Below are 19519 nucleotides of genomic sequence, written 5' to 3'. Positions count from 1 at the left end.
GAGATATACAAGGAAACAAACTTAAACAGAATACCAACTCTTAAGTAACCAAGTGAAATATAATTCAAATTTTAAATTAAAGAGTTTGTCTCACTTAAACTCTGGTTTATCAAATATAAAAAAACTCGAAAATAAATAAAATCAATGCAAGTAGGATTTTTTTTTTGCCAAATAGAAAATACATGCAAGTAGGATGAAAGAGGAATATAACCTAACAAATCAAGAGAATCTCACCTAAAAGGTTTCCAATGCATAATCCATGCCATTCGACAAGCTCGATTTGAGATCATAGTAAGGAAAAAAATGTAGGTTATACATGTTTTCCCTCACAATTCTTCTGTGGTTGCTTGATCCTCGTTCTTTTTCTCTAGTTACCTACTTCCCCCCCCTCCCCCCCGCCCCCTTTAATTGTCTACTTGCCTTATTCAATTGAGAGCATGTTATACTTACATAAATGGGTGTGGTCCTCCACCACATTCAAGAGTGTCACCTCTGAATAAGTGGACACTCCAAAATAGATGGTGATGGAACTCAAATAATGTTATTCAGTACCCCCTAGATTCAATGACCATACAGCACTTCAAATGATTTTTTTTGGGGTAATTTTCATATGGACCCCCTGAGGTTTGGTCTATGTCATTTTTAGTCCAAAAAAATTGAAACTTTGCATATGCCTCCCCTGTGCTATAGAAAAAGTCAATTTAAGGACAAATTATCGTTTGTATGACCAATTTGCCCTTATTCTTTTTTTTGTGGACAACTTTCATTTGGACCCCCTGAAGTTTGTTTTATGTCATTTTTAGTCCAAAAAAACTGAAATTTTGCATTTGCCTCCCCTGTATTATAAAAAAGATCAATTTAAAGACAAATTATCACTTTTATGACCAATTTGTCTTTATTTATTTATTTATTTATTTATTTACATATACATCCTACTTGTCATGAAACTCGTAACTCCCTCTTAGTCCAAAAATTATAGAAAAATCTTAAAATTTAAATAAATTTTAAAATGACCAAAATACCTTTATATGTTAAAATAACTCAAGTACCCCTTAGCTTAAACCTTATTTTTGTACTAAAAAGGGAGTCATGAGTTTAATGGCAGGTAGGATGTATATGTAAAAAAATTTAATTAAAAAAAGAATAAGGGCAAATTGGTCATAAAAGTGATAATTTGTCTTTAAATTGATCTTTTTTATAATACGGGGAGGCAAATGCAAAATTTCAGTTTTTTTGGACTAAAAATGACATAAAACAAACCTCAGGGGGTCCAAATGAAAGTTGTTCACAAAAAAAAGAATAAGGGCAAATTGGTCATACAAACGATAATTTGTCCTTAAATTGACTTTTTCTATAGCACAGGGGAGGCATATGCAAAGTTTCAATTTTTTTGGACTAAAAATGACATAGACCAAACCTCAGGGGGTCCATATGAAAATTACCCTTTTTTTTTTCTCACCAAAAAAATTGATTTTCTTAGAACTTGTCATTGATCAAGGAACTCCCAAATCAGTTACAATGCCTTCACTCTTCACTTTATCCTTCTGAGAATTTCAAGGGGGAAAAAAAAAAAGTGTGGCTCAATTTGGACGGTCTGGATCTTTGGCGTTTCGCGGCAAAAGATGCCCTGGAATAAAAATTGAAGTCGTACAGAAGGAGCGCTAAAATTTGAGTCCATTAGTCTCAGGACTCTCAACTGCTTCTTCTGTGGTTCCGTGGCAAATCCAAACTTCCAAATATATTTATCAGAGAAATATTCGATTCTCAAAACCTAAATTCTGATGTTAGGCATCTTTCCATAATCCATAGATGCGTTGTTGGGAGTGCCAGTAAACGAAGGACTCATGAGTTCCCAGCTTTCAAAAACTCCGATCTTCTCCAATAAATCTTCTGCGTGTATATTTCCATCACTTCCTGCGCGTCTCCCTGCATCGTTCTTGCCTTGCTGCAGTTTTTCTCGTCGGATTTCGTGCCAGTATATGTCTTGCTCTTCGGAAGACGTGCCTCCGGTACTGCAAACTGTCAAAATCTCATATACGGAGCTCAAAGTGCGTTTCGTTTTCGTATTTCTGTCTCCATCAGTTTTTTTTTACTCTTTTGATCACCTGAACTTATGTGACTCCTGTTTATATTTGAATTCGGTGGAAATAGGACAAGAATGCTAACTTGTCAACGAAGATTGAAGATGGCTTTGGTCCAAATGGATTGGGGATACTATCTGTTTCACAAGTATGAACTGAATTAGTCAGAACACCCTCTGAAATTTGTTGACTTTTTTAACCTGTAAATCATTAATTATGTCTCTTAGCAATTATAATATGACATTTCAAATTTTCGATGACTAAATTATGAATACTTAAAATATATAATTTCGTATCTTTGTTGGACTTTTGAATTTGAATTGACCAGCTACTATGTAATGCAAGCTACTTGCGTTACAATTTTAAATTGCATTCACCATTAATGATATAAAACCAGCATCATTGGAAATTTTTGTTGATTATTCGTTTTTATACTTGAAGGTGCTTGGATGAATATGGTAATAAGACTTCTGAAGCTGATATACAATTTTGTGGTGGCTGTTTTTGATCAGTTCGTTTTTTTTCTTCAGTTGTAATAATTAAAAATACCTCAAGAATAATGACTGAATAGACTGCCTATGGAGGGGAATATATGGAAGATGTGAAAAAGTTTTCTAGCATAGCATGTGAAAAGAGAATATGGATGTGAGTACTTATGAACTGGTTTTGGACTAAAGAACAACAACAATAATAAAAATTATGGGTTTCTTAAGCCAGTTATCCTCTCCCTTCTGATAACAGTTATTCCTCTACTATCTATAACAAACAGTAATCTACATATTAATGAATAATATCTAACCCAATTTTCCCCTCCTAAGGTTTCTGCTGCTATTGTCAGATAATATTTGATTGAGCTATGCCATGTAAAGAAATAATTGGCTAGCTGGGATTTCTTTCTCTTCCAGCTGGGATGATGTGCTTTATGACTGATGTATCTAGTTTTATTTGGTAGTCTTTTGATGCACAGTTTTTGTATATCTTGTATAGGGCCTGGGGTTATGATCTTATTCAGTCTTATTCAATACTCTGATGCATATACTGATTTAATGCAATCACAATCTTTTGTCATTGCTGACTTGAAAAAGAGAATCTTTGCTTTAAGCTTTAGAGATTTGTATATTGTTTCGATTGGATATGATGTTTCTTGGTTCATTCATTCACAAACAATTTCTGGGTATTCCTGTTTGCCATCTCTCATTTATTTCATGGTGCTTCTTTTCATTAGGTTCCTGGCTTTACTTCATTACGTCAAAATCTTCTGCATCTTGCTCCAAGGTATGATTCTATTCAAGTGGAACGCTTGATTTACCACATGTATCTAAGGGTATATTGATAGAAGAGCGCTGGGGAAAGAGGTTTGAGGTTAACATTAGCCCCTTTTCATTGACCAGGTTAGCAAGACTTCCTAAAGAGGTTAAGAAGGAACTTGAAGATCCTGATAGCAGGTACATCAAATGCTCTTCATTTACTTTATACTCAGAAACATTGATTATTTCAACTTTGCTTGCTCTCTTATTTATCTTTTTCATAGAAATAGAACCAACTTGCGTAAGAAACAGATCAGGAAATCGCAAAAAGGATGACCTTCAATATTGTGATCTGTGCAAATACAGAGCCACAATTATTTAGCTGAAAAAATAAATTCCATCCCAATCACTACTCCCTTTTTTTCAACATTTTTCTGTAGGTAAATGGAGTTGTAAACCACATTGAGCCTTTGCACTAGATTGAGCCACTATAGTCTGTTTTTCAGATCCTCCATGTAACAAGATTACCACAAACAAACTCATAGGACCCTAAAATCTCTCCAGTAACCACCAGCACCATCCTAGTCTGCATCACCAACAATATTAATATGACTATGATGTCTACAAGTAAGTCTTTACGAGATGCTGCTTTATGGTGAACCTGTTAAGGCTTACCCATTACTTGACAGATAATACCAACAACAAACAACATGTCTGGTCTGGTAACTATGAGCTATATTAGTTTCCCAATCCCTCATCTATGCTGATGTTTGTTCAAAATTTCCTTCCACAAATTTCAAGTTTGCTAGTATCAATATCAATGGGCTAACTCAGAGAAAAGATCAAATACAGACTCTCTAAGATAAATTGACACATACCCTGTAATGGTGCTAGTTAGAGAGATCTGCCTTTCACAGAGATAGTCCAAATACCTCCTGTGTTAAGAGAGAGAGAAGGAAATCTCCAAAAACTTCTTGCACAAGAGGAGAAAAAGGGGGGGGGGGGGAGAGGGGCATAGGTGAAGAGGAATTGAGGTGATCAACAACAAAATATCAGCAGCAGGCCTTGCAGGTCTTTGATCCTCTAAGGTTCTTACTCGTCTTTTGTGCATTTAAAATAATCAGGAATAGTATCGTCTGAAGGTTAAGTGAGGACCATCCTTCAAGGAGGGAACAAAAAAGAAAAAAGAAAAAGAGTTTCTAATGGCTGTCTGACTTCATCAAACAAATGAGGATAATTCACTGGGGGCTTAATCACCGATGCATGAAAGTCGGAAAACCATGGAAGGTCTTCAATATGTTCTTTGATTTATTTGCAAATCATGATGCATGAAAGTAAAAAACCCATGGCAAGGTCTTCGATATATTCTTTGATTTATTTGCCTCACCGATCAACTTTTCACTTCAATTCATTTGCTTGGGTACTTTTATTTGGAAATCTGTTGCCAAATAACCTGTAGAGAAGAAAGGTAAAGAAAATACAGTTGATGGAGAAGAGGAATGTGCTTTAATCTTCACATGATATTTCTACTTAGTAGGCTTTATTAATTAGGATTGGTTATCCAAGTACCCTTGCCAAACAGTAAAGATAAGATGGATGTTATGTCGACCATCGCACCATTTCTCGAACATATATAGAGAAGTACGATGTTCAAACTTAGGAGTAAATGAGCTATAAGGAGGATGAAAGTAGGCAAGGCACAAGGTGCTGATGAAATTCCAATAGAAATATGAAAGAGCTCAGGAACCTATGGGCTAGCTTGGTTGACCAAGTTGTTTTATAAGATTATGAGCACAAGGAAAGCACCAGATGAATGGAGTAGAAGCATTGTGGTCCCAATTTATAGAAATAAGGAGATATTCAAAGCTGCAATAACTATAGAGGCATAAAATTGATGAGCCATACTATGAAATTATGAGAGAGAGTAATTGAAACCCGTCTGAGTCAAGATTCCATTATTTTGGAGAACCAAATTGGTTTAATGCTGGGAAGATCTATAATAAGAGCTATTTACCTTATTAGGACACTTTTTAAGAAAAGTCTTCATATGGTCTTTACTGACCTAGAAAAAGCTTATGATAGAGTTCTTAGAGCATAAATTTGGGAAGTACTAGAAATGTTTGCAAGTTATTATGCGGACATAATTAAAGATATGTATGATGGTTCAATGAGAAGTGTCAGAACAACAGGAGAGAAGGTAGTGAATTCTTGATTATAGTTGGCTACATTAAGGATCAGCTTTAAGCCCATATTTATTTGCACTTACAACGGATGATTTAACCAAACACGTTTAAGATAAAGCTTGTTGGTGTATGCTTTTTGCCGATGATATTGTTTTCGTAGATGAGACTCTATTAGGGATTAATAACGTTAGGATCATGGTGAACAACTTTGGAATCAAAAGGCTTTAAACTAGGTAGAACAAAGACAGAATATCCAATGTGTTACTTTGGTAGTGATCAAATAGATGATTAGGTGGTGAGACTTGATGAAGAGACCCCACAAAGCAATTAATTTAGGTAACTTGGCTCAATTATAAATAAACAAGGTGATACAGAAGATGATGTTTCCACATAATTAAAATAGGGTGGATGGAAGGTCCAAGGTCTTGTGTGATTGATGTATTCCTTTAAGGGTCAAAAGAAAATTCTATAGGATTGCCATACAACCAATTGTGATGTATGGTGCAAAATGTTCAGCTGTTAAGAAGCATCATTACTCAGTGTAGTGGAAATGAGGATGCTAATATGGATGAGTTGCAAAACTAGGAAGGTTAAGGTAAGATATGATCATATTGAGCTGGACTGGGAGTAGCTCCGGTAAATGATAAGTTGTGAGAAAGTTGATTGAGTTGGCATCGCCACGTTTAAAGGAGACTTTTAAATGCCCCTTGCGGAGAAGCGATTTTAATCCATATCAAAGGAATTAAAGAACTAGGGGCAGACCTAAGATAACCTTAAGAGAAGTGGTGAGAAAGCATATGTTAGCTTGGGTCTTGCATCTAGTATGGCCTCAAATAGAGTTGATCGAAAGGCAAGGATCCATGTAGCCGACCCCATTTAGTTGGGTAAAGTTTTGTTGTTGTTGTTGTCGTCATATGGATGATGTGTTTAGACAATTGATCTTATTTAATCATCCCAACCCTCATTTTTTACTTTAACCCTCTTTTCCATCTTGAGTTCTCCAAGACTCCTAGCATGGTCATATTGGAGCATTTATTTCAAGCATACCTAGCTTGTTACAGTTACCATGAAATTTTAATCTCTCTTATGAAGTTTCTCTTCCCTGATTGTGTGGGTTTACACTAATTGTGAGGCGTCCCCTCCCATGCACCTATTGACTTGCGACATAGATGCAATTACATGCAAGTGCCCTGTAGATCGTGATGTAAACCTAGGTTTAGGGTTTGTTAACCAGGACCCTCTTTAATAAGAACCAGCACTGGTTAGGGTTTCTAGGTGTTTAGCTTAGGGTTTTTAAAGGTTCTAATACTGTTTGGATATGCTGGGATTGAAGTTCCAGACCTGAATTTGTATTGGAGCTCAAAATCCAGATTTGAAAAGTCAAATCCTAGACCAGGTAGGAATAGGAATATGTTTTGGTCAAGGCTGGAAAAGGGCCTAGGGTTGAATGTGGGTGGAGACTGAGCTGGAAACTTCTCTGGCTTTAATTTCAGAAGTTATCCTAAGGGTTTAAGGGTTGAAATTTGAGGTATATGAAAATCCAGAAAATCTCAAAAAATTCTGCAACTCCCTCACAAAGGAGATGAAGTGCAGGTTTTCCTTAACTCCAGAACTAGGGTTGTAATGGGTAAACTGAAATTAGAAGTCAATCCTATAGGCTAGGCGACTCCTTTGAGGGTTGAATGGGGCTGATTTGATAAGGTAATAGATGAATCCTATTAGGGTTAGGACTGAGGATGTGGGGAAGAAGAAGGGTTGCAGGAACTTCTGGTTTTTAGGGCAAGAAGATTTATTTGGGAAGGGAGCTGTAAGGGGATGTTCCAAGGCTTGGTGTGACTCAAGGGAAAGTGGATTGGGGTCTAAGGGGGCTGGGGATGTAGGTTTAACAGTGGGGAAGGGGTGCTGATATTGCAGGAAACAAGAAGAGGGGAGGGGAAGGCTACGGTTGTGTCTAGAGTACTAGGGGAAGGTTGGGGAAGGGATTGTACTTACTTGAAGTTGATTGCTGTTACAGGAGCTGCAGAAGAGAACTTGAAAAATTGCAGAAAACTCACACGAAGCCAGCCGCAGGTTTCAAGGGAAACCCACGACCCTATTTCTCAACTTTAACTCAATTCATTAATCCAGACTGAAAAATTACATCAAATAACTAGGCTCTTTATAGCCTCCACTGACCTTCTTAGACTAATAGACTTAACTAATGAATTCCTACTAAATTGGGTTCCAATTACCTACTTGAATAGAACTTAACTAAATAGAACTCCTTTAAAGATAGGGTTCCTAAAATTAGGGAACCCTATCCTCACCTACTAACAACTCTAACCAACAATCAAAAACCAACATTAACTCAGCAATTAGGACTCGAAAACAGGAAATAAAAACAGAATTATTTTCCCAAAATAAAACTGGACTTGGTCAACCAAATATGACTTGATTCAGGGGTAGGAAAATGACCACTCTACCCCTGGATAGAATTTTGGCCCCTTTGGTTTAGGTCATGTTTCAGATGGGCTTCGGCCCCTTCTAGACTCTTTTGGGGCTTGGGGGCTGGATACTTCAGATCAATTTTAATTTATTCAAGGTTCTAATGAAGCCATATGGAGTTACCACCTTTTTGTTCAAAGTTGATTTTTTGATAAAAATCACAATTCGCTTTGAGACAGTTTGTCCTTTCATGGAATGCTGGGCTACTTGCTATGTTGATTACTGCTTCACTTTCACAAAGACAGATATAGATACTCTCTTTGATCTCCTTTTCTTTTTTCTCATTTCTTGAGAAGAGATTTTTACCCCAATGGCCCAATATTTCTTCAACCAGTATGGGTGCCTTTTTTTTTTAATACAAGTATGGGCCATAGCCTTACCAACTCTGCACTTGACTCAGTGACAGAGCCTTGTTTCTTACTTTTCTAAGTGACAAGAGGTGCACCAATAAAGGAGCAATATTCTGAAATAGTACATCTATCATTTTGTATGCAGTCTAATCTGCATCTGAGTATCTTGTAATTTCAATTTTCAATAGATTTGTAAAAACTGTTCTTGCCATAAGTTATTCCTTTCACAGGGCCCCCTACGACCAGATGTTATTGTTTTACTTCTTATTAGTGTTTGTTTGATGTATATCCTTTATCTTCAAGTGTATTTTACTTGTACGGCAAGGTGACAAACATTAGAGTCGTAATATTGTTATCCTCTTTTTTCCAATTCATAGGTACAACTTTGGGTGGAGTCATGGGAAGGAGAAACTGGAATCTGGCAAACCTGGTAATATTTTTGCATTTTCCAAGCTTCAAGAACTTCAATACTCCATCGACAAATGTGCATGTCCTATGATAAAGTTGCATGCTTTTGCTTGAATATCAAAAAGAAAATAGTCATAGCTGGAAATCCAAACAATTTATGGGGGAGTAGTGATAACACAAAATAAAACACAGAATTTCATTAATCTGAAAATTATAGGCATACATAATGTTGGAAGCAATTTTTCTATCCTGGTTGGGGGGAAGGGTTCCTGTATGCTCCTTAAGTTGGTGCCGCATTGTAATTTGTTGAGGGCCCAAATTTGTGGATAAATTGTTCAGACCATGATATCTGTATATGGTTGAAATTTCCAGGCTAATGTGACTACCACAGAATGCCTGAATAAACATGAATATGCTGTGGAAAGCTATATGGTTAGATTTGAGGTTCAAAACCAATTGGATAAACTTATAGATTGTAGGTCATATGGGGTAAATCGGCCACCAAATTTGATAGGCATATTGGAGAGGTCCTAAAGCCATCCAATTGTTAGCTCATCAACTTGTTGGTCCATGTTACTAGAAAGCTGGCCTATGTGCGGGAAAACGTGCCAATAGTTCAAGTGAACAGGAATATTTTGCCTTTTTTTCCTTTTCTTTTTCTCTTCTTCTCCCTGTGGTGCAACATGCGGAAGGAGGAGTAAAAATTTGATCAGAGATCATAATGTTGAGCTATTTTAAGAGTAATTTAATCCCAAAACCCACAAAAGTGTGGAGTACGACAAAGACATAATTAGAATTTAGAAGAATTGGATCTATAGCCAAACCTGTCTGTAGAAATTTGATCAGATATTGTTGGCATATTGCGGCTAGGTAGAAGCACTGCTGTGAATTTGGTCCAATTCCAATGGTTGGTTTGCAAGACATGACACGAAACACCAGATTAACTCATCTGCTTCAGGCCAAAATAACACTCTAGTTGATCGTTTGACTCCTAAGTTCCTAACTTGATTGAACAGTTATATAGGTGAGGTGATTTGATTTGCCTTGATTTCTGATGGTCAGAAATGCTGTTATGAAGATGTTGCCAAAATAGAAATAAAAGGTTGAAGATTTCCCAGTGAAATGAAGGGATGCACAGAAAGTTGAAGAGGAATGAGATGGTATGGAATTTTTAGAAACCCAGAAGGTTGGTTGACAGAAGTTATTACTTACTGGGCAGCAACGGCATCTGGATCGAATTGGAGAACCAGCATCAACTTCAACACAAGAGTTGGAGATTTGTATGTGATCACCTAGTAAGAAAATTCGACCGAAATAGGAATTTCGACCTTGCAAAAGGCCAAAATTTCGGTCGAAACTAGACACTTTTCTAGAAATTGAAATTTCAATTTCGGGCCTCATATAGACTCAAAATGATTTAGATTCTTGCATACTACCTATTTCAAGCATAATAAACACAATAGAACTAGTATTTTGCCAAAAAAAATCATTGAAAATTTATCATTCAAGTATACTAACAAATGACTGGCTCCGATAAGTGCAAACTTTATTGTATACAGGCATAGAATCATCAGCATACATTAATTGTTTGGCAGAATGGTTACATATACAACAAGTCAACAATAAAATGGTTGACTAGATCAAGTGATGGTGTCTGACATATATTAAATTGAAGCCTATATATCAAATATACAAACAATAAAAATACATAATTTTAGAAAATTATTATTAAAATCAGAAAATGAAAAAATGGTAGCAAATAATAAAAAGATAAGTAACAAAACACAATCATAGATCATAGTCCTACGCTAAACATATATTAATTTCAAGGCAATACAAGATCATTTAAAGCATGAACAAAACAAAAATAAAAAAAAGGGAAGTTTGGAACTGTTGGGTATGGTTTATGCTTCACATTCTATTGTTGCTGGAGTTTCCTTTGTAGTTGTTGGCTTAGGAGGTGTTTGGATGCAAAAAAATGAGCAAAAAAGGTGTTTGAAGGCAAAGGAGTTATGAAAATGGGATAGAAATCAACAAAAACTAAGGAAAAACAAATTGGAAAGTTGAAATGTTCGAAATTTCGGTCAAAATGGTCGAAATAGTCGAAATGGTCGAAACCTCCGAAATGGTTGAAATCTCCGAAATTTAGGTCGAAATTTGACACTTTTCCGAAATAATTGGAATTTCGTTTCGTTTTTTTAAAAATGTAGACATTTCGACCAAAATTTCGACAATTTTGGTCGAATTTTCTTCTATGGTGATCACAACCTATGGGCCCCCCCCCCCCCCCCCCAACTACCCCCATTCAAACACAAAAAAAAAAGAAGAAAAGAAAAAAAAAAAAAAAAAAAAAAAAAAAAAAAAAAAAAAAAAAAAGAAAGCAGAATGTTGTTTTTTTTTTTGCTTCTTCCTTTTGGATTCTATTAGGAGTCTAATAAGAGTTTGTATAGGAGTTAAATTAGAGTTTGCATTCATGTAAACTTCTATTCCTTGTAATAGTCTACTTTCCACTTTATTATAAATAAAGGGCTTGAGATCATGGATCAATAAGCCATTCTGCCAAACATTGTATTTCAACATGGCATCAGAGCCTAAATTCGATTTGGGAAGCGACCTACCTTCTTCTTCTTCTGATTTTTTTTTCAAACCCATCGCCAATCTTCAGTTCTAGGCAGTTTTTCAGTACCATCTTGGTCGCCAATTGAAACAGAAAAAAAAAAAAGGAAAAGGAAAAAAGAAAGAAGAAGACGATTCTGTTCCGTCTCGATTCAATGAATAAGAACAGAAAACAGAGGAAAGAAGAAGAGAAGAAGAGAAGAAGAAATCAGCAACTTCCGCTGCTTCTGCAACAACTTCGGCTTCAGCTCCTGCAATTTTTTCTGTCTGATTCTTCATCTGAAGCCTGCGATTCTGAAGCTTGGTTAGTCATCTGAAACCTTCGATTGGGGTTCTGCTATTAAGGTTCTTCGACTGGGGCTGTTCTCCTTAAGCCTGTGAAAGACCATAACGGATCTGTTATGGTTTGAATTTGATTTTTGAATTCAAGTTTTTGAATTCAATTTTTGAATTTAAGTTTTGAATTCAAGTTTTGAGGGTTATTTTGGTAAATCTGCTTTACAGGGGAATTCAAGTTTTTGAATTCAATTTTTGAATTTAAGTTTTGAATTCAAGTTTTGAGTTATTTTGGTAAATTTGCTTTACAGGGACTTATATGTAAATTTGTATAAGTTCTGAGATTTATTTGCAAATTCCGTTTTTTCAAGGACATATTTGTCATTACTGAAAAAAAAAAAAAAAAAGAGAGGTAGATCTGTTTGGGTTGTTTGGCTATTGCATTCTGCGACATTTCAGTTACTTCGAAAGGTTGAAGACTAAAGAACTGCAGATAATTTTGTCAACATGACAACTATTGACGGTACAACCTCGACCACTGCTTCCTCTACTACCCATACCAACTCTTACCTTGCTATATCAGGTAAAACTTTTACAAGCTTTCAAGCTTCTTCAGTTTCTACTCCTTGGATCATTGATACAGGAGCCACAGATCATATGACAGGTTTATCCTCTTCTTTCTTACAATATTCTCCAACTTCTGGAAAGGATAAAGTTCGAATCGCTGATGGCTCATATTCTTCTATTGCTGGAAAAGGAACCATTCAGCATTCTCCATCACTTTCTTTGTCTAAAGTTTTACATGTTCCCTCTTTCTCTAGTAACTTGCTCTCTATCAGTAGTCTTACACATGACTTGAATTGTAAAGTGACTTTTTTCCCATCTTATTGTGTCCTTCAGGATCTGGTCACAGGGAAGGAGATTGGACGTGGTAAACTAGACAATGGACTTTATTTGCTTGAGCCGATTGGAGAATCACGCCGCTTTTGACTACATCTTCTAATCCAGTCCATTCGGTAAAATTAGACCTTCATCAGTGGCACCGTAGGCTAGGTCACCCCCCTCTAGGAACTCTTCAGAAAATATTTCCTGATTTGGTTTCTTCTTATAATGAGGATAATTTTTTTTGCGAAGCCTGCATTTTTGCAAAGCAGACTCATTCTACTTATTTACCTTCTCTTCATAACAGAAGACCTATTCCTTTTATGCTAATTCATACTGATGTGTGGGGTCCCTGCCGACGTGTATCTATTACTGGCCATAGGTACTTTGTTACTTTTATTGATTGCCACTCTCGTTCTACATGGATTTATCTTTTAAAACAAAAAAAATGAGGTTTTCCGATGTTTTTGTGATTTTCATAATATGATTAAAACTCAGTTCAATGCCACCGTAAAGATCCTTCGCAAAGGACAATGGCACCGAGTATATTGATGGTGAATTTCAAAGATATCTCTCGACTCACTGCATAATACATCAGACCAGTTGCGTTGATACGGCTGCCCAAAATGGGGTGGCCGAAAGGAAGAATCGGCATCTCTTAGAGATAGCCCGTTCCATTATGATTGCTACGAATGTACCTGACCAGTACTGGAGTGATGCTATACTCACTGCTTCTTACCTTCTGAATAGGATGCCCAGTAGGATACTTGATTTTAAATGTCCTAATGAGATTCTTCAGGGAGCCTCTTCTTTTGTTATTCCCCCAAAGGTTTTTGGATGCGTGTGCTATGCCAGAATCACAGCCCACCAGAGTAAGCTGGCTCCCCGTGGACGTTGCTTATTTTTGGGGTATTCTGCTACTCAAAAAGGGTACAAATGTTATCATCCTCTCTCTAGGAAAATCATTGTATCCATAGATGTAATTTTTCATGAGTTTTGCCCTTACTATACACCTCTCCAGGGGGAGAGTCCTAGAGGAGAGGTGTTCTTTCCGACTAACATAGACCAACAACACAACTTTAGAGTCCCGGAAGAGTTTCCCGACCGGGGGGAGACTTCGGCCAGTATAATCGAGGACTCTAATCCACCCCCTTCGTTTTCCGAACCATGTGAAGAACCTAGCTGTGGGGAGACCACTCTGTGAGACACACCTGTTGGGGTCTTTCAAAACCAAATTGACCAGAATAAGGAGGTGAAGACTTATCGGAGGAAGAAATACAACCGGCTAAAGCAAGTGGAGAAAGGTGATACGTTACCACTTCGGGCCTCCCGCTCCGTAATCGATTCTACCGAGGTATCTTCTTCCAATCTTCCTATTGCTGTTAGAAAAGGGGTCGATCTTGTACTCAACATCCCATAGCTAAATATGTTTCTTATAACTCTTTGTCCGACTCCTACCATGCTTTTATATCCTCTCTCATCATCCGTATCTGTTCCTAAAAGTTGGCAGGAAGCCTATGCTTGATAAGAAATGGAAGGAAGCTATGGTAGAGGAAATGCAGCAATGAAGAAAAATGACACTTGGGAACCGACTACACTTCCTCCAGAAAAAACCAAGGGCTGCAAATGGGTATTTGTGGTTAAACAAAATATGGATGGATCGACTCAACAAGTTGAAAGCTAGACTAGTTGCAAAGGGGTTTACCCGCACCTATGGGATTGATTATCGGGAGACCTTTGCCCCTGTTGCGAAACTAAATACCGTCGTAGTTCTCGTTGTCTCGTAGCTGTGAACAAACACTGGAACTTGCACCAACTAGACGTAAAAAATGCCTTCTTACATGGGGAGTTAGCAGAAGAGGTCTATATGGAAATCCCACATGGTTTTTCCGATGACAATACTGCAGGGAAAGTCTGTCGGTTGAAGAGGTCAATATATGGGTTAAAATAGTCTCCTAGATGCTGGTTTGGACGCCTTCAGAAGGCAATGACTTCTATTGGGTACAAGCAAAGCAATGCTGATCATACACTATTTGTCAAGAAGTCAGGTACTAACATCACACTTCTCATTGTTTATGTAGACGATATTGTCATCACAGGGAATGATGGTGAAGAAATTCAAAAGTTAAAAGACTTTCTTGGCAAAGAGTTTGAAATTAAAGATCTAGGGAAGTTACAGTATTTCTTAGGGATTGAGGTGGCTCGATCAAATAAAGGTATATTCCTATCCCAAAGAAAGTATGTCCTAGATCTATTATCAGAAGTGGGAATGTTGGGGTGTAAACCAATTGATACCCCTATTGAAGCTGGAGCTAAACTTAAAGAAAAAGAGGGAGAACTAGTGGACAAAGGAAGATACCAAAGGCTGGTAGGGAAGCTTATTTACTTGTCCCACACCAGGCCAGACATCGCTTATGCTGTAGGGATAGTGAGCCAATTCATGCATGATCCATATTTAGCTCATATGAAGGTCATTACTGCAATACTACAAGATTTGAAGGGAACTCCTGGAAAAGGAATACTTCTATCACCCACCGATAATCTAAAAGTAGAAGCATACACTGATGCAGATGGGCTGGATCTCCAGACAGGAAGTCAATTTCAGGTTACTGTACCTTTGTTGGAGGTAATCTAGTTACTTGGAGAAGTAAGAAACAGAATGTGGTAGCTTTATCTAGTACCGAAGTTGAATATAGAGCTATGGTTCGTGGAGTTTGTGAGCTACTATGGTTAAAAGGCTTGCTGCAATATATTGGAGTCCAAGTTCCAAACCCTATGATGTTATATTGTGACAACAAGTCTGCTATTAGTATTGCTAATAATCCAGTGCAACATGATCGAACTAAGCACATTGAAATTGACAGGTTTTTTGTCAAAGGAAAGTTGGAACAAGTGCTTATCTGCATGCCTTTTGTAAGATCTGGAGACCAAGTAGCAGATGTTTTTACTAAGGGTTTGAAAGAAAAAGATTTCCTTCCTATTGTAGGCAAGTTGGGCATGAATATACCCCCCCCAACCACCCACCAAGAGGAGGGACAATAAAAGTCAGTAAAAAGAGTGTTTTTATATTTGATTTTAGATTGTTTATTTCTTTCATGCTATCTTCTTTACTTTTTACTTAACTTCCTTTTTTATTATAAATAAAGAGATCAAGAACCAAGAACCAAAAACCCCCAACACCCCCCTTACTATTTTACCACCCCCCCCACCCCCCCCCCCCCCCCCCCCCCCCCCCGGCCTTCTCTCCCCCTTAACGTGTAAAAGAATAACAGGATCCCAAAAAGAAAAAAAACCCCCCCCCTTTTTTTTTTAATATTTGGGGGTCCGTAAATAGCCCGTTATATATAGTCATAGTGTCATACGACGAGGGCTCAAAGGCTTGCCTCAAATAGAAACTTTCTCTTCTGAGGAATATAGATAATAACTCTTGTTGAGGAACATAGATAATCTATTTGGCAGACGCATGGGAATCAATATAGAGACTTTTGAAAATTAAAAGAAGAAACTACTTGAGAAATATGAGTGATAATTTTATCACAAAATCAAAATAGAGACTTTTGAAAATTAAAAGTAGAAACTACTTTGCTGAGAAATATGAGTGATAATTTTAACACAAATAAAACAACCAAATGTGGAAACTAAACACAATTTCCATTCTCCAAATATGCAGTTGAAATCCATGTAGGGCTCACCAAGATAAAGTATGGGTGTGACTGTGTTCACATGAGCAGTGTTTTGGCCTAAATCAGCAAATAAAAATTGAGTGAACTACCCCAGGATTTTGGGATTTTGAGACCTAGCAACTCCCAGCTCTGTTGGGCTGACCCAACCCATCGTTGGTTGGGCCCATGGGGCTGGTTCAACAGTGTAGAAGTGAACCAGCCCATTCCTATGGGCTCTTCTCTCATACTACTTGCCAAACAGATTGGCATCTGCATCAATGGCAATAATGAAAATGAACTCAAATCGAGAACAAGACAATTAGTAGATGCTATGCTTTTTTTAGTGGGAATTTAAATCATAATTCAACAGCATATATGTTCTGAAACTATAGGGATGCAGTTTGCGGTGAAAATCTTATTCTCTTCCAATGGTTCTGGTGAATGGTGATAAGCATAGACAGCCTGCCCAGCACACACTGAATTTTGGATCTGCTTGCTTACATTATCCTTGGTCCAATATTTGACAAAAGATTTTCTGGCGCCTCTTCTCTCAGGTAAATCAAGGAATATCATCTAAGCAAGAAGCAATGCTTCATTGTCTAATAGTTTTTAATTGTGCATTTGGTTACTTAATTCCACCGATGTTTGCACTGATTCCGATTTCAATTACACAGAATCAGCATCCATAGGATTATAGTTCATTAAAATTAACTGTTTGGTTACCCTGATCCTGCAAATTGTTTCATCTTGAAAAACAGTTTGGGTACCCTGATCCTGCCAACTGGTTCAAGGGTTTTTATACTAGAATTTGGGGGAATCTATGGATTTAACCTCAAACCATGAAATCCAAATGACTCCAATTTTTACGCAAAATTCACAACTCCACATGATTCTTGGTTCTGATGCGAACTACTTAACAAAAGTAACCAAAGCGTTATTAAAAATTGGACTCATGATTCCATGGATTCAAAATCCGTCTAATTATGTACCAAACACACTCTTAATAAGCCCCATTTTCAGATGAATGACGTCAAATGAGAGAGAGAGGGAAAATGATTTTGGTCAAAGAAAAGAGAAGGCCTTTCCTTACTTTGAGTGCTTCTTCAGATATCACCAATCTCAGAACTTCTACTGTAAGTTGGAACATATAGTCTAAATCAGAATAAACAACATGGATCTATGAATTAGAAGAATGTGGATAAACTGTTACAAAGACCTAAATGTGTTTGTACTTGAGAGTTGAGATCAAAGGAGATGCAGGTGATGAAGAGGATGCATCTAATGTTTGCTTTTTTCCATAGTGTGGACATTGTTAGATGGTAGGTTGTACCTTTTTGGTTGCTGTCTTATCCTAGGTTTAATATTGGTATTGGGCAATCATATTAGAAGGGTGATCTTGGAGATGTATTGTATTGTATCACACATACATGTTGTATGTATGTAGATATGCATGGGAATGGTCAAGATACACATGGAAACAAACTTTTGGAGCAAAAAGTATAAACAAGCAATATATAACATGCATACAGTCATGAACACTAAAATGGAGAACATCGTAACCAAGACAAGACTTTCATTGATTTGAAAACAAATCCTTGCAAATGAAAAGGGTTGATGCATCAACTAAATTACTTATCTAAAAGTAATTGCTATGTAGCCCCCCCCCCAACCCAAAAAAAAAAAAAAAAAAAAAAAAAAAAAAAGAAAAAAGAAATAAAACTATGATTTAAACACAAAAATCAAGTTTTTCTAAAACCTACATTTTCCCTAAGAATCATATCAATACTTATCAAATCGAGCTGTATCAACTGATACAACATGATACCAGTTGAGTCATGCTATTTTCTAAAAATTATACATAGAAATTGTTCTACTGACCAGTACTAGCGTATTAGCTGATACGATATGAATATGTAACTAAACATAAATTTGGTTCCTGTTTACTATTCTCCAATTTGATCCTTTAGTTATGGACAAAACTGTAATACTGTCTGGTAATTTCATAGTAAACCCTCTAATGGTCGCTATAGATTCTGATGTTGGGGATTTGGTGGTTATTGGTTAATGGATTTATTAAAAAGGAGTATCTTGTAATGAATTGGTGGGGAGAGCATTATATAACTGTTCAGAATATGATTTAAAATGTTGAATTAGAGTCTGAAAATGGAGATAAAAATTGGTGGAATCGGAAAAATTGTACTTCATTCCTCTAATACCAAGGAACAAAGTTGGCTACTGATTGTTTGTTTATCGTTTCATGGAGAAAGTTTGATGGGGATATTTTATCTACTGAATCTTTTTATTAGTCGAGTTTGAATTTTTCTGAAGTTCTTTTGCTTCTGGGCAGATATGTTGAAAGGTTCTTTTTATGCGAATCCAGTGTTAGATTCACCCACTACTGAGGGTTCTCTCATCCAACGGTAAAATAAATGTTTCCCTTTGTATATTTTGATTGTCCTACAAGTGCTGTTGTTTTATAAGTGATCTTCTGTACGAACTTCCAATCAATGATTGTTATGTGTTGAATTCTCAGTATGTTCAAGATCTATTATTTGGATGTTTTATGGACTATAAAATTGGTAATTTGTAAAGAAATTTGAGTCCCACTTTTGAGCTGAAAATTCCCCTTTTGGCCCCTCCCCCCTTTGTAGTGCACATTTCTTGAGCTGAAGCTTCACAGTCAAATCTCTCCCTTACATTCTAATTGACTGGTAGGTTGACTAGGTTCTTATGGTAATGCTAAAAAAACTGTTTCTGGTGTTCTTATGTTTTTTTTGGGAGAAAGAAATGAAACAAAACCTTTGTATGTCCTGTCCCCCCTTTTTTTCTTTTTGTGTATTTTTGGATTGGAGTGTTAAGAAAAACTTTTTGGCTTAGTGTTCAGAAACATAACCAAAGAAACTGAATCAGAAATGGAAAGCTGGCACAAAGTACCCATGGAACGACCACCACTAAGGCACTAACCATCACCACCTTCATTGCATTGCCACCACCACTTCCATTTCCACTACCACTTCCATTTCCACTTCCACTACTGCCACCGGAAGATATACTTTTTTTGGATGAATATATAAATATAATACAAACACCCTGAAGGGAAAAGAAAGTACAAGGGGGAAGGAGGGGGGGGGGGGCAACCAGACTAACAGCACCTGGAAGAAACAGGTAATGAGCTCTAAAGACCCCCATGTAACAACAATGTGTCTGTTCCTTAGGGTATCTACTAAGGGTCTACAACAACAACAACAAGAACAATAAGCCTTGTCCCAACTAAATGGGGTCGGCTACATGGATTCTTGCCCTCCAATCAGTTCTGTTCGAGGCCATGCT

At 36.9% G+C, this 19519-nt stretch overlaps 1 protein-coding gene across 1 annotated transcript in view; it reads left to right on the top strand.

The window, feature by feature from the left end:
• Positions 1-1656: 1656 nt before the first annotated feature.
• LOC149007380 (uncharacterized) overlaps positions 1657-19519 on the top strand; it is a 64832-nt gene continuing 46969 nt past the window's right edge. The window contains exons 1-6 of the mRNA XM_089166212.1: positions 1657-2048; positions 2152-2229; positions 3307-3356; positions 3473-3526; positions 8723-8775; positions 18537-18609. Of these exons, the coding sequence (XP_089022338.1) occupies positions 1845-2048; positions 2152-2229; positions 3307-3356; positions 3473-3526; positions 8723-8775; positions 18537-18609 (512 nt within the window). The 5' untranslated portion in view covers positions 1657-1844. The remainder of the gene's footprint in view (positions 2049-2151; positions 2230-3306; positions 3357-3472; positions 3527-8722; positions 8776-18536; positions 18610-19519) is intronic.

Source organism: Hakea prostrata, chromosome 8 (assembly GCF_041222555.1).
Source record: "Hakea prostrata isolate BN-2017 chromosome 8, UWA_Hpros_2, whole genome shotgun sequence".
In the NCBI taxonomy this organism is placed as follows: domain Eukaryota; kingdom Viridiplantae; phylum Streptophyta; class Magnoliopsida; order Proteales; family Proteaceae; genus Hakea; species Hakea prostrata.
Note: the sequence above shows the minus strand (reverse complement) of the source record. Positions and strands in the feature narration are given on the sequence as shown.